Below are 15,034 nucleotides of genomic sequence, written 5' to 3' on the forward strand. Positions count from 1 at the left end.
TAATTTTCTTCAGTAAGCCTCCTGGCAACATGAAAAAAATCTTAGTTATAGTTTGAGTTTGCCTATCTTGTGAAGTATAGTTTGAATTTCATCTTTGTTGCGGATAATGAAGTGGGGAAAGTGAGGAAATAACCTACATTATGTTTAGAATCTAGAAGAATAATTGTAAATATTATGTTATAGCAATAATGCCAATCGGATAAGTAATTTATTGTCTGAAATACAATTGATGAATAGGAAACCTTTAATATATTTCAAAAATTCCAAAATATTTTTTTCATCTTTGTGACCTGCCAGGCTGAGGCAAGTTATTAATAATTATGTTTCACAAAAAGAATTAGATGTTAACTTTTAGTTGTTTCCAATTGTCTTACTTTTCATTTCACCACTTCAGTTGTTAAAATATGAGCTTTCATGCTAGCTCATTAGAAGGACAAATACTGACAATGTGCCTAAATCAGAAGGACATTTAGTGATTTCCACAAATACAACAAATCATATGTAAAACTAGATAGAATAACGTAAAGAAAATAAGTCTCTGAGTCCTGCCTAAAACTCATGCTATCTCATCCCTAAGCTGTGATCATCAAACTCCAGCCTCATAAAGCATCTGCATTTCCACAACTAATAGTCTTGATGGGTACCAATATGTTGATCAGAACTGGTCCCGTCAGCAGGATGTATATAATTGGATGCTTCACTATGTCTCTAGATGACCAGTAAGCAATTTCAATCCATACATAACTTATTAGGGCTGGCAGAACAACAGAGTTTGAGATGTCTAATATCTCTAGTGGTGTACTATGCTCTTGGGACAAACCCGTCTGGTTTCAGTATCCTTTAGACTATAGTGAGGATTTTTGCAGTTCTTGTTAAAGACCCATCCACTTGTAGCTGTTGATGAGGGGAGAAGAGAGTAGAAAGCAAAGTAAATGGGCGAATGTTCATGTCATTGAAGCCCATGTTTCAGTCTCTCGGGAAGACAAAAAGATATTTTTTTCCTCAAAAAAATAGTAATATTTGTAAGCTTTCTGATGCCCACTATGAAATTTAAGTACAATCTCTGTTAGCTGAGCATTTCTGACTTACTGCATAGCTTGCTATTTTGGTGCTGATCAAGAAATGAAAGTTAGACAGAGCTCCTGGTGTTTCAGTGATGTAGTGATACAGTCTTTGTATATTGCTACCAAAAAAACCCAAAAAATCCCAACCTATTTTTTTTTTTTGCAAGCCTGCTGGATATATTTGAGGGCTTTTAGGTGCTATTCCTTAACTTCACAGGGTTAGTATTCTTATTTTATCATAACCAGACTACCTCTTCAAACCTCTTCATTTAGTGAATGAAGTATAACACACAGTCCTCAATTTTAGTGATACCCAGTGCTGAATCGTATTTTAAGATTATATCTACGTATTACTTCTTGTTTCATATTAAGTATTCTCAAAGCAAATGAACTGGGCTATCCAAATCACCCAACTGACAGGTGATAGGATGAGGGGGAATGGCCTCAAAATGCACCAGGGCAGGTTCAGATGAGACATTAGGAAAAAAATCTCCACCAAAAGGTTTATCGGGCGGTGGGACAGGCAGCCCAGGGTGGTGATTGAGTCACTGACCTTGGATGCATTTAAAAGAGGTAGATGACATGTTTAGTTGGGGATATGGTTTAATGGAGGACAGGTACAGTTGGACTCAAAGGTCTTTTCCAACCTAGTTGTTCTGTGACTCTGTGATTAGTTCTTTTATTTTTTTTTCTAAAATAGCCTGGGATATGTAATTCAACTGTATAAATGAATGTCTACAAATCCATGCATTATGTCTGTCATCTCTTATTGGGAATGACACTATTGGGAGTATTTTTATGTCCTTTCTCATTTTCAAACTGACATAAAACAGTAACCTATTGACCTTGTAAATTAAATGTGTGGTTTAAAATGACAATTGCCCATAGAAGACAGAAGATACCCATAGTTCTTGGTATACTTGTGTGCTTCCTGTTGATATGTCACCTGTAAAACAGGACTTACCCCCAGAATGTATTAGATGTGTATAAAGGAGTAAAATGTGTATATAAGGAGTGTGAAAATAGCTAGGAAAAGAGGAGTAGAACCCTGCGTTCTCTACGTAGCCACACATCCATTTTTAACGGCATTGTGACCACATTTAATTCCAAATAATGACCTTTTGTTTGTTACAGAATTTCAAATTGAAAGGGTAGTTTTCTCACAACTGAACCATACCTAGCAGAAACCTTAGGTGTGTTATCAAGTAAAGGTCTGAAAAATGGCTTTGGACATTTACTATTAGGCACAGCTGAAAGGAAAATGTTCTGTTACATAAAAACATAATCTGGGAAAATTATATTCCAGATTCACCCAGATTCAAAATTGCTTCGTAAAACATTAGTTGTTCTAGAGGCTGTTTGTTCACTTTTGGTTTGTGGTAACAGCAACTGTACCTATCCACGAAAGTATGAACTTGCTTTGAAAAGGAGAAGAAGCAGGGAATGTACCCAGAATTCACAGCCTTAAGGGCTTGGCAATGCATAAATTACCTGCTAAAGGCACACAAATTAAGTCTTAGCCAAGAGTATACAAAGGGATACAGATTTTTTTTCAACATGTTAAATGTCAGTTGCTCCTTCTGATCTGTTCAAAGTAAACCAGACTGAACTCTGTTTATCTATAATTACTAAATACTGATCTTTTTCATTTTTACATTTCAAGGTCAATATGGGCCTTTGTTACCCATCTAGGCTGTCTCCCTCTGTAGCTGAGGCATAGGTTCCCTAAATTAATGGGCATTAAGTATGTCCAATGACTATGTTTAAACTAGATTGTACGTATTAAGCAAAAACATCCAATATTGATTTCACAATTTCTAGAGATAGAATCATTATCTTTCATGAGTTCTTGTGATTAATATCACTGCTAAAAATTTTCAGCTAATTAATGACTCAAATGACCTGCTTCACCCTTCAGCCATTAAGTTCTGTTATATCTTTGTCTAATCTATTGAACTTAAAATATTATCAGCTTTCTGTTTCATTTTTTAATCATTGAAAAAATAAAGCTGAGTGAATGTTTCCCATAAGAAATATTTTTTGTTCTTGGGGTTCTTTAAATACTTTCTAGTTCCTCGGTGTTGTTCTTGCATTGAGAAGAGGACTTAGTATTCCACAACTGTGGGCACATTAAACTGAATAGGAGAATAATATATCATCAGTGTCTTCCTCTTTTGTATACTCAAGGAGAGATTGCTTAGGATTCTGCATAGGAAAGTGCTCCTTATTGTATAGATAGGTATCAGCTGCAGTAGGTATCAGTTGGCCACACTGAAATTTACATTTCTGACTCTCACCAGCTTATTAGATATCAACCACTTGCCCTCTGTATGGCTGATCTCTTTCCCAATTTTTATGTTATCTGCAAATTTAATCAGTTAAGAGATTTTTTTTCTAAATGATGAAGCTGACAAATGGTTTCTTCAAGAGCTTACTACAAAGGTCACTGTTTAGCAATGATTTTTTTTTTGTGTATGCATACATTTGGAAGCTTAGCTATTAGATAATTTGGAGTCATTCTTTATGTGCCTTGTTAATTTTGTATCAGCTGAGGGGGTTTTTTGTCATGTAGTACCAAGAAAAACACCTTTCAAAGGTTCAGTTATTTTAAGGTAATTATTTTAAACCACCCAAAGTTTAATCACATCGAAAATTATGTCAGTTACTTTGAAAATATTTCTACCCATAAAACCTTTTGCTTGTCATTATCTGTATTTCTTTCCTCCCTGTATTTATGGTGTCTTTCCTCCTTGTATTTAGATATTGCATCATTTTATTTGGGAGTGCTGTCAGCTGAACTGGCCTATGTTTCATAGGTCATTATATTTGTCCTGCTCAAGTATTTCAAGATTAGGAACTATGTTTAATTCTTTTGAAATCTTCCCCCATTTTTCAAGGTTTATTCAAATCAAAAATAATGACATAGAACATTTTTAAGCAACCAGCTCTTCTAAAATCTTTGCTCACTGGAAATAAAGATTTTTTTTCTCTATTTCCTTTAATTTTGTGGTATATTTCGGATCATAAATACGAAGAAATAAATTTTCTCCTTTGTAAAAACTAATGTAATTCTTCCCATTACAATAATGCAACAACACAGGGACAGTATCTCTTTTTATTTGCTTTACTGTTTACTTTATGAGAAGATTTTTCAGCTTTATTCTCTCTCTGCTTCTTGAGCTCTTTAGGTATTGTAATTGCTGGTTATGTTATTTAGATTATGTGTATGTGTAAAAGCAGCAAGAAATTCTGCATATATTGCAGGAAAAATGCAGCACGGCTTATGAGCCAATCAAAAACTCCTCGACACCTTATGCATTTTTTGGGGAAGAAACCTCTGAAATTATCTTCTTGGCAGATAATAGTCTCTGTTACCCCAGTGTTCTAACTTTGCATTCACTTATTACAAAGTTAGCTTGTAGCAAAGTATTATAATTTTTTTTTCTTAGTGATATTTGTCTTCCCTGGGCAGATGGCATTTTTAACCTGGGTAAGTGTCCGGCTCCAGTGCAGTGATTCTTAGGCTCTTTATGGATTTTGAATTTTCACCAGCATTCTTTATTCTTGGAATTTTATGGGCCAATAACCTAAATTTATGTCTTATGTTTAAGAAGGCTTTTTTTCCTAAATGGAAGGAAATGTATTTGCAAAGAGATCTAAGTAGCAGAACATTATTACTTTGTGTAGCAAGGCAAAGGCTCTGTTGGCTGTCACCACAGCAAGCTATCGTTATATTCGTAATTCCCTAACCATTGCTAGAGAGTGAAGTTTGCCTTCTGCACTGTGCAATAATTTCCTAGTGGTATTTTATTTGAAGTGTTAATTTTTAATTTTTTTTTTAAATTATTATTATTAACATTATCTGTTTGGAAAAGTGCACATGTTTCTGTGCCCAGATTTTATAAGGAATTAATGTATCCAGGGCTTGATTCACTGGTGCCTCATTCCAGTTTTATGGCACTGTACCTCTGCTGATTATGAAACACAGCTTAAACCTGAAGTAACACAGTGCTCTAGGAAGATCTAAATGTTAGTTGAAATAATGTTCATTCGTTTTAATTCTTCTTTACTGAGCCATAATACAAGCAAGAAGTTGGAGGCAATAAGAAAATCACTGGGAGTGCTTAGGTAGCCAGATTGGATAGCTGGGATGGCTACCAGCAGATTTTGAAGAACACTCATAGCTTGATACTGTTCTGAGGTTTTTATGTCTCTTTTCTGATTCCAAGAAGTGAAAGCATTTTACATCATGAATGGAGATTAAGGGCAGGGACAAAATATCTGCATGTTAAAGTGTGATTGATAACGGTGAAAATAGGGAACTCCTATCTACTGGAACAGCAGATTGAAACCAAAGGTAATTAAAGTGGCATCAAAATCTGTGATATGCTTTTCTAAAAGCCGTCATTGCAATCCACATCCAATCCTCCAGAAGTACATGCTCCTGTGCACCTTTGTCGATGTAGTCCATAAAATTGCCGATGTGTTTAAAGATGTAGATTGCATCCTCTGTATGGCTTTAAGTATCTAATTTAGGTGGCTTCTCATTTCAAAATGCTTCCTTTAATCATTCTGTTCCTAAATATATGTCCCATGTAAAATAGCTACCAGAACTCTTTTCATAAACAAATGCTGGAAAATGTGAGGCTATTAGAAAACTTCAACAAATAGAATTAATTCAGGAATGTGCAATATAGGCTTGATCTAGTCAGTTTATCCACGTTCATTATGACTTAAATTCTATTTGACAGTATCACTTTATATTCAATATCAATCCACCAGTGTTTCAAAAAGAATCATTTAACAATGAATAATGCTTGATTGTAGATCTCTGCAGTAAATTAGAATATCCTAATTTAATAGAGTATGATCTGTTATTTGCCAACAAACATACAGATTGCCTTATAAATCATGCAGCAGTGTGGTTGTAGAATAACACTATACTGAATTATATTTCATTACTCAGTATTGAACCATCATGTTTCTGCTATATAATGTAATTTTCCATCTTTTAACTTAGTTTCTATTACTAACAGAAAATACAAATTAGTCCTGAGGAAAAATATTTACTGGGGGCAGCCAATTAACTATTCATTTCAGGGAACGACACCAAGTACGTGAAAATCATTAAAATGCTTTTCTGCTTTTCACCTTACTGTATGTAGCTGTCTATGTATTTAATGAATCATAATGGGTATAAGACTACAGCTGAGGAAATAAAAAATAATAGGTAAGTCTACAGCTTAATGTTGTTCTAGACACAAGCTTTCTGTAATGTCTGTTCTTGTTTACATCAGCAACTGACACTTCAGAAGGAGGTTTCTTCTGAACTTGTGCTAATGATTAAAAATACTTGAGGTGAAGTATTATATGGTTTTTGTTAATGTCTTATGAGTATTTATCCTGATTACCTTACTTAGAATTCATCTTAGGAAGTCATATGTTCCCAAAATATGGAGAAGGAAAAAAATTATGGGAGACAAGACTTTTGTGCTGATTAAAAAATAGAGAAGATCTTACTGAGCAAGTGGGTTGAAATTAAAGAGTTAAAATAATATTACTTTCAAAATTATTCCTACAATTTGATGAAAACTCATAAAGGTTTGAGGCAGCTTCCTGGATACAACCGAAAAGCTTTCTCACAAAGACATATCCTACTTTTTCAATATTTTGGGAAAGGGAACATCCTAAGAGTAAGCTGGGTGTATTTTAGTACCTACTAATCTGAGGATGTTCAGTTGGATTTGGCAAGTGCCTAATTCAGATTTTGGAATATACGATATTGCTGTGGAAGTCCCATTATGTACTTAAAAAGTTCTGAAAACTTTGGCCAGGAATATGTACTTGATTTCACTGTATGATGGAAGCTTGTTGACTGGAAGTCCCAATGGTTTGAAGTTCAATAAAGTTCTTAAAGCCAACTGGGTGTGAGAACATCCAGAGGACCCAGGAACCTCAGTCAGACTCTTGCTTGGGAGCAACACAAAGGTATATGTATGTACGAGTAGCCTGCTAATCATAAAGTAAGATTCCTTGTGAACATAACTAGCTCAAATATTACAGTAGCTACAAAAACCTGCAGTTAACTGTTTCATCTTTTTATTTCTTCAGGGGTTTCAAAATCTTCTTTCATCTTTTCAGATGGAATTCTCTAACAAGCTCAGCACTGGCCTCATACTGTTCCTATAGACATCAGTGGGGATGTTATTCTGGGCTTAATAGGAGTAATTAGAACAAAGCTGAACACTTGGAAAAATCCCTGTTGACCTGTTTTGTGGTATCTGACATGTAAAAGTAAAATTTTAAAGGTTTGTGTGAGAAGTCATGGGTGGGTTTTTTTGGTTTTTTTTTAAAGCAGCAACTTCTTCACCCATAGGAAAAGAATCAACAGCAAGAAAAAAGCCAAAACAAGCATTTTCTTTGAATTTTTTTAAATATTTAATGTGAGGTACCACTGTCTTACCTTTACAGTTCAGTGCATGGTGTTGCTGGTGCTTGCTACTACAAATTGTTACTACAATTAGATTAATCCTGAGGGAGAGGATTCATTACATCTTTAATGAGATCTGGAAGTATCCACACACTTCAGGAAATGCTCCAGTGATCCAGTCATGAAGTAACCTTGCTGTATTTCATTTTCTTTTCTATTCATAGCTGGACAGTGCCACTTCTCTCATCCAGGCAGCTAAAAATCTGATGAACGCTGTGGTCCTTACAGTGAAAGCATCATATGTGGCTTCTACTAAATATCAGAAGGTCTATGGTACTGCTGCAGTGAACTCACCAGTTGTATCTTGGAAGATGAAGGCCCCCGAGAAGAAACCTCTAGTAAAGAGAGAAAAACCAGAAGAATACCAGACAAGGGTGAGAAGAGGGTCCCAGAAGAAACATATTTCCCCTGTACAGGCCTTAAGTGAATTTAAAGCTATGGATTCATTCTAAACCACTAAGCTTTACCAGGAGGGTTTTATATTCTTTTTGTATGCATACCTGCCGACTTGTATGCGTCTGGCATGGGGTGGGGGGAAGCAGTGTCAATTTGCATGCAACCTGAGACTCTATTGAAGTAACTAACTTTCTGCAATGCCAAAAATTTAGGGCATTTTTCTTCTGATGATAAATGGACTTACTCCAAGCTTACTTTTTAAACTAAACTAGAGCATTTAATTGGCCAAAGAATTTGCATCACAGGGGTACATGTGGATTAAATAATAAATTCAAGTCTAAACCCAGAAATTTTTATGCATGCAAGAAACATTAGGTTGGCAGGTATATTAAGTGGAAAAAAAAAAAAAAAGGAATTGTAATGGTAGACCATAAAGCTTGTATTGCTTCTGTTCCAGTGCAAAAATGTACTAGCCAATATGCTTAAATGTGTGGCCCAATAATTAAATGATATAACTTTTAAGTCATCTTCATTATAGTATGTGAATTTTTAAAACAGATACAAACTAATTAATCTTAAAAATGCTTCTTTTAAACCATATTTTGTTCTTTATATTCTAGTAGTGTTATGATTGCTCACATTTCAATTAATCCCATTAATATGACCAGAGGTTTACTTTTGCCAATTGAATTCCTTATGGTGGAGTATGAAGCACAATATGGTGATTGACATTGCCTTTTATATCATGATTATTATTATGATTATTATTATAATATTAGTAATAGAAGACCTGGTGGTGGAATGTTTAGAGACACGGAAACTGACAGTGTGAGAATTTAGAGGCAAATATGTAAGTGTAGCTTGGATTACAGGTATCTGACATACCATTGTAACCACTAACTAAATAAACTCATTTAACCTTGGAATCTTCAATGTCTCGTCTCTTTTAATGTACATATATCTCCTGCATCATAGTTGAACTAGACAGTGATTCATTTTGCTTTATGCTTCCCTTTTTTTTTTTGTGAAGGAAAGACATTACATTCATTTCCTGATTTTTTTTATAACAAGGATAGCCAAACATGGTCAGTGGGTCAAAACCAGAGTTTAAATATGAGAGAGATTTAAATCTCAATACGTAAGATGTATCTGTCAAGTGTGGGATGACATTGATTTAATATAACACCTATGAAACAGCATAAACATAACTCAATTTATTAGGCTTATAAGGTTGACATCTCAGAACCTTGGAAATCATCTATTGTGCCGGACTCTATAGACCTGTATAAAAATCACTGTGTGAAGAAATTATTTACTTTTATTCCCTTTTGGCCCCAGCAGTTGGCTTAGCTAGTGAGATCGTATTATTTTTATAAAACATTCTTGGTATATATGAAAATAAAATGAACATGCATTTATACAGTTAATTTATACAATTAAATACTAACAAGAGGGTGTTCTTGACCTCATAAGGGATTTGAAACACTGTGATAAACAGTGAGGTACACCATAAATGATGTGTATATGCCTTACAGAGTTTTTGAGAGAGGTTTGGATGCCCGTCTCAGATACGCTGAATTATTTCTCATTATAGCAAAGTACTAAATTTTGTTCTATTGCCCTCCTACACAGGCTTTATAAAGAAATGTACTCTCAGCGGCCTTTCAGGAAATTACTATTTTTGCTTGCCTTAGTTGTACTGTATGATGAAAGGTTCCCCAACCAGAACTGGAGAGTGTGATCAAAGTACATTAGACAATGTGGGGAAGTCCCTGAAGAGCTTTCTCTATAATGTCCTGTAGTGTGACATAGGCTGTCACTACTTGGGGTACCAATAAGCTACCTAAAAGTAATTGGGATCTTTGCGGATGAAATTACGGAGACAATAGATGGATCCTGAGTTTAAAGAAAGAACAGCAAATAACAGACAAATAAAAATGCCCCAGTATAGTGCATGGAAAAAGAAAATAGTCAGCTGACCAGAAATAAAAGTCACAGCACTACTTCAGAAGTGTTTAGGTGTAAAACTGTGATGGATTAACTGAATGGTTGCTTGAAAATTTTATTGTTGCTCTAAGAAGCATCTCAAACCTAGAGATGTTTAGAAGCAAGCATACAGATAATGACATCTATGAACATATCTTGTAGGGTCTTCCCTAATGAAGGCTTCATGGCTAAAGAGGAAGATTGTAATAGAAGGAACTGATTATCAGTCATCCAATCAAATAGTTACGGTGTCTGCAAATTGATAAGGAAAGTTTGAGACTGTGAAGGTAAAACCCAGAATGGTACTGGGCAACTTAGTTCACCTGCAGTATTTGAATTATTTGCCTTTTGAGGGAGCCCATCTATGGTTGATAAATGAAAAATAATGCATATGAAAAGAACAACAACAACAAAAAAAAAAAAAAAAAACAACACAAAAAGAAAACCCACAAAAAACAACAAAAAAAACCCCAACAACCCCCCCGTCCCGACCAAACACCAACACCCCAGAACATACCAGTTCAGTGCTCAAATCATGTAGTAAAGCCAATGGAATATTATGATTGATGAAAAGATATTTAATATATCAAGAGGAAAATACTGGATGATTCTATGCATCAAGGATGTGTCTGTTTGAATATTTCACATATTGTTTTTTAATCAACTCATCTGAAAGAAGAAATGGTGTAGGATGGAAATGTACGTGGAAACATGAGAAAGATTAGTAAGTGTGTAATTGCTTTCATATAAAGAGACACTAAAGGTAAGAGTCTCCCATCTTAATAATGTATGGTAAAAGGACTAGCAGAATATTTCAATTTATAATATACTTTTTCAGCAAGAACAGCAGCCAGTTTCTGAATTAAGAAGTCAGAGAAAACAGAAAGCCTGAGAACTTTAAGATAGCATTCATAAGAAGGGTTTTTTTTTCCTTTACTGGTTTATTTCTTAAATTAAGACTTTCAAAGTGAGAAGAGTTAAAATAGCTGAATATGTATTCGAGGTCAAGGAGCTACTGAGCAAGGCATATTACTACAAAGGAATAGAGGTTTTGGATGGGTCAAAGAAATGAAACCTGAGTGTAATAAAATAACTTAGTACATTGCTCATACATTGCACTTTCTTATCCTTAATCCCCAGTGATCTCAATTACATCATTGAATTTATACATTAGTTTAAGTGCTTGGCTGCATATAAATGAGAGTATTTATATGCTTAAAGTTGAACAAACGCTTTGACAATAAGGAAGCAGGGGATAAAACTCAGCACAGATTCACTTTGATCCAGCTTTTTTTTTGCTACTTTGTCCTTATAGTGTGAAATACCGATCGATACTTCAGGTCTACATTTTCAACAGAGGTGTGGAAACGTAGTGGGAAACAATCCTACAAATACAAAAATACTGGGTCAATATTTTTGTATCTAGGACATTGTTTTAAATCTCCACATGAGAGCTGGCCAAAAGAAGTTTTCCTTGTCTCTTTGAAACTTGAGTTTAATAAAGAGGCTGTATATTTATAGGTTTAAAATGACATTTCTGCATATAAAAATGTAGATCTCAATGGCATTTTTAAGCAAAAAATCAAGTGTGGTGGTGGTGGTGCATTTTTTGGGTTTTGGTAGGTTTTTTTTAAAATGAAGCCCCCAGTATGAATATAAACTAAAGGCTTATAATGGAAATAAGGCTATGTATCTCCTTTCACTCTATAAATATGCCTTCAAAGAACCTTTCACATCAGACCTGGTTGTTATTTTTCCAAGGCAGAGAATGACTACATGTGTGGAGAAGTTAGGACGCCAGAAGAGAGGAAGACAAGTCTTTTGTTTAAACTATATCAGTACCTTGTCCAAAAGGGCAAGGTCACAGCTTAAGCTGTGTGTGAGAGCAGACAGATTATCCTAAGTAAATTTATCAGGGAATTCAAGCATTTTTTTGGAAGTTAAGCTACAAACCGAGCTCACTGCTGACTTGTACCTGCAGAAATCAGGAAGAGTCAAGAATTTCTCTGGTTTCTCACTGAATGACCAAGTGCATCCTCAAGTAAGGGTTCACACATTTCTCTCGCTTTAGATATTTTTCCCTTTATGACTCAGTTAACACCAAACTATGGAGAACTTGACAGCTTGATAAAAGCTGTGGGAGGTAGAAATATATTTTCATGCTCTAGTTATACTTTTAAAGGAATAAATATTTAATTACTTGAGCAATGTTTCCTTCTTTTGATGATGTCAGGTGAGGTGTCATAGGTGAGTAGCTGCTAACCAGTTTTGGCTTCTGCCTTTGAGTAAAATCTAAAACCTCCAGTGTTGTTTGGTAATTCCTGCAGAACAGGAGACATGAAAAGAGATGCCCCTTTGCAGAATGTGAAATGTTTATACTTACCTGCTTTATCCCAACTTGCTAAAACTTAAATTCAAGGAAGAAAGTGAAATAAAGAAATGTTTCCAAAGCCTCCTATAATATTCAGAGGTAATGACTTTGCTAGAAGGATGTATTTGATGTATTATTTTTTTCTGAAACATTCATACAGACTTTTTTTTAAATGGTTCTTTTGCCTGCCTTTCCAGGGGGTCATATTGAATTGTCTTAATGGCTCTGCCTCCTCACTGAACCACAGATTTGGCTGCTAACAAGACAATAAATGAGGGGGAAAAAATCCATTAAAAAAAATACTAATTTCTCTTAATCTATTTTATGGTTTTTCTTTAACTGTGTATGGCTTTATTTATTTGTACTTTGTGTGTGCATACATGCAAACACAAAAATGCCCAGGCTACATTTAGATGGCCAGAAATCTACCAAATAGCAATCTATTTGCCAGGAAACAGGTGTTGCCTTTATTTAGCTGGAATATCATCAGGTTGTCACAAGACCTTCTCTATGGGATGTATTGAGTTTTTAAGATCTCTGAAGATCCCAATGCCTGACTTCTCAAATGCATATGTATGTAAATATATACGTATCTATGTGTGTGTGTGCGCATATATATATATATATATATATATGTTTGTCTGTATGGAAGTCAGGGCAGGTATGGTTAAAGCATTAGCTCCTTGTTTTCATTAGCTTGCCAGCAGCATTACTGCCCAGCATTAGTCAGTGTTATGAGCCCAGTGTCTGGAACCTGCAGGAGCTAACAGAGACCATGCTAGTTGTCATATACAATTTTCATTATTAATTAGGCCCCAGTCTACAACTGAGGCTGTAAGGAAGATCCATTATTTGGGCCATAATTGTGGAATAAATTAAAATCACTAGACTTCGTCATAGAGCTATGTTAAGCCTATGTGCCTTTTCATTTCATTTGTCCCTTAAGACAAGGTTTTAAATCTGTAGTATGCAGAGCTAAGAGCTTGGGGAAACTCAATGGTACTTTAGTGAGACATTTATTCACTCTGTAGAAAAGCTCCACCAGCTTTCCTAGAGCTCTGATCTAAGCTGATTTGGGTGCTCACACAATTATGTACATTGGGGGGCAAGGGAACATTCATGATGTCTCTTCACTGGCAATGATATCTTAAAAAAAATCACATTAGCTAGATGTCACACGCTGTGGCAGGTGCTTTTTACCATAAGCATCTTAAACTGCAGGTTTAACTTGAGTGGATTGGTGGAAACATTCCTTGCCTGAGATCATTGGATGTGCTACATGCGTCTTACACACCAGCTATATTGCACATTGAATGTTAGTCACTCTGACAGAGGAAGAAATTTTAGCTTTGCTCCATGTGTGCATCTTCTACAGCTAACAGATATAATTTGTATTTTTCTTTTAGCTACAACAGTGATTTGTCAAATGATCAAGTGGGGGGAAAATTAACTTACATCTCAGCACCTATTTTTCATGTGCTTAATATGAAAGAAATGCCTATAAAAATTTGGATAAATTATACAAGTTCATAAACCATGTAGATTTTCTTGACTCAAAAACTGTATTGGGTAAGACCCTGCTCGTTTGTCTCTCTTTGTTTGTCTGTAGTTTTCTTCTCTGTTTTGACTGATCCATCTCTACCTATTCTATCTTTTACAGATAAACTTTTATCGCTTCAGCAGGAAGAAGCTGTAGCTCAAGTGTAAATGCACGTGTTAGGGATAAGAGAGCTCATTTAAAAGACTGGAACAGTGGAAAGTCTTACAATATACAGAGACTTGGATAACTTTCACCTACTAAAATTTTAGGGCTGGTATTTGAGTTTTGCACAATCAACACAATTCATTTTTCTAATATTTTCATATTTAAAAGAGTCCTGAAAGGAGTTTTATATTCCATTTCTGTATGACAGTGTTTGTGTGAAAACTTTTGTACCTTGAAAAGTTTTAAATGAGTGTGTTTAGGAGGAGGAAAAAAAAAACATTTTGCTTTAGCACCTCTGAAAAGTCACTCTGTAACAAAGCCTGAAAAAAAAGAATCCTGAGATAAAATATGAAATTACATGTATAGTCATCTCAAAGCTGTGTCAAGGTCATGTAAAAAAAAATGCCTATTTATTTCTTTGGAAATAAAAGAAGAAAAAAGTAAAATATCTTTAAAGAACTACTTATTTTGATGCAGATTAGTTGATGTTAAATTTTAAAGAGAAGTATAGGTGTATGGAGGCTTTATAATTTAAAATTTAATAAACCTTAAGGAAGAATGTAGGAAATACAAGGTTTTGATGAATCTTCAGTGTCTCTCTCCACTCTTTCTCACTGTCCTGAGGACCTGTCATGGTGGTATCAGCATTCAGACAAGCACATTGTGCTTGCCCAGGCTGATGCAATGTTCTTTATCCAACTTTGTGTAAATACCACAGGTCCACAGAAGAGCATTTGGATAGGTGCCAGCATCACTGCTGCAAGTCGTCTGCAGGCATTTAGAGCTGGACCAACCTTATTCAATATGGACATCAACAACCATAACTCCTATAGCTGGCATGTGGCCATGTAGGGTCAGGACATTGTAGGCAAAAGGCTGTAACCCCTTGAAGAGAACTGAGCTCAGTCTGTCATCTATAGACAGGACAATTATGTTTTACTGCTCAAGAAGAAAATAAAATTAAAAAAAAAAAAGTCTGCAAAAGTTTTATGTAAATTCTCCGACTAAAAATGTCCTGAACC

At 35.1% G+C, this 15,034-nt stretch overlaps 1 protein-coding gene across 3 annotated transcripts in view; it reads left to right on the forward strand.

Moving 5' to 3' along the window:
• The window catches only part of CTNNA2 (catenin alpha 2), a gene marked incomplete at both ends in the record, with an annotated part of 407,127 nt that extends 399,121 nt beyond the window's left edge, over positions 1–8,006 (forward strand). For all 3 annotated transcript variants that reach the window (XM_084262814.1, XM_084262815.1, XM_084262816.1), the window contains one exon: positions 7,719–8,006. In XM_084262814.1, the coding sequence (XP_084118940.1) occupies positions 7,719–8,006 (288 nt within the window). The remainder of the gene's footprint in view (positions 1–7,718) is intronic.
• Positions 8,007–15,034: the final 7,028 nt, after the last annotated feature.

Source organism: Gallinula chloropus, assembly GCF_964237585.1.
Source record: "Gallinula chloropus genome assembly, chromosome: 4".
NCBI classification, from domain to species: Eukaryota; Metazoa; Chordata; class Aves; order Gruiformes; family Rallidae; genus Gallinula; species Gallinula chloropus.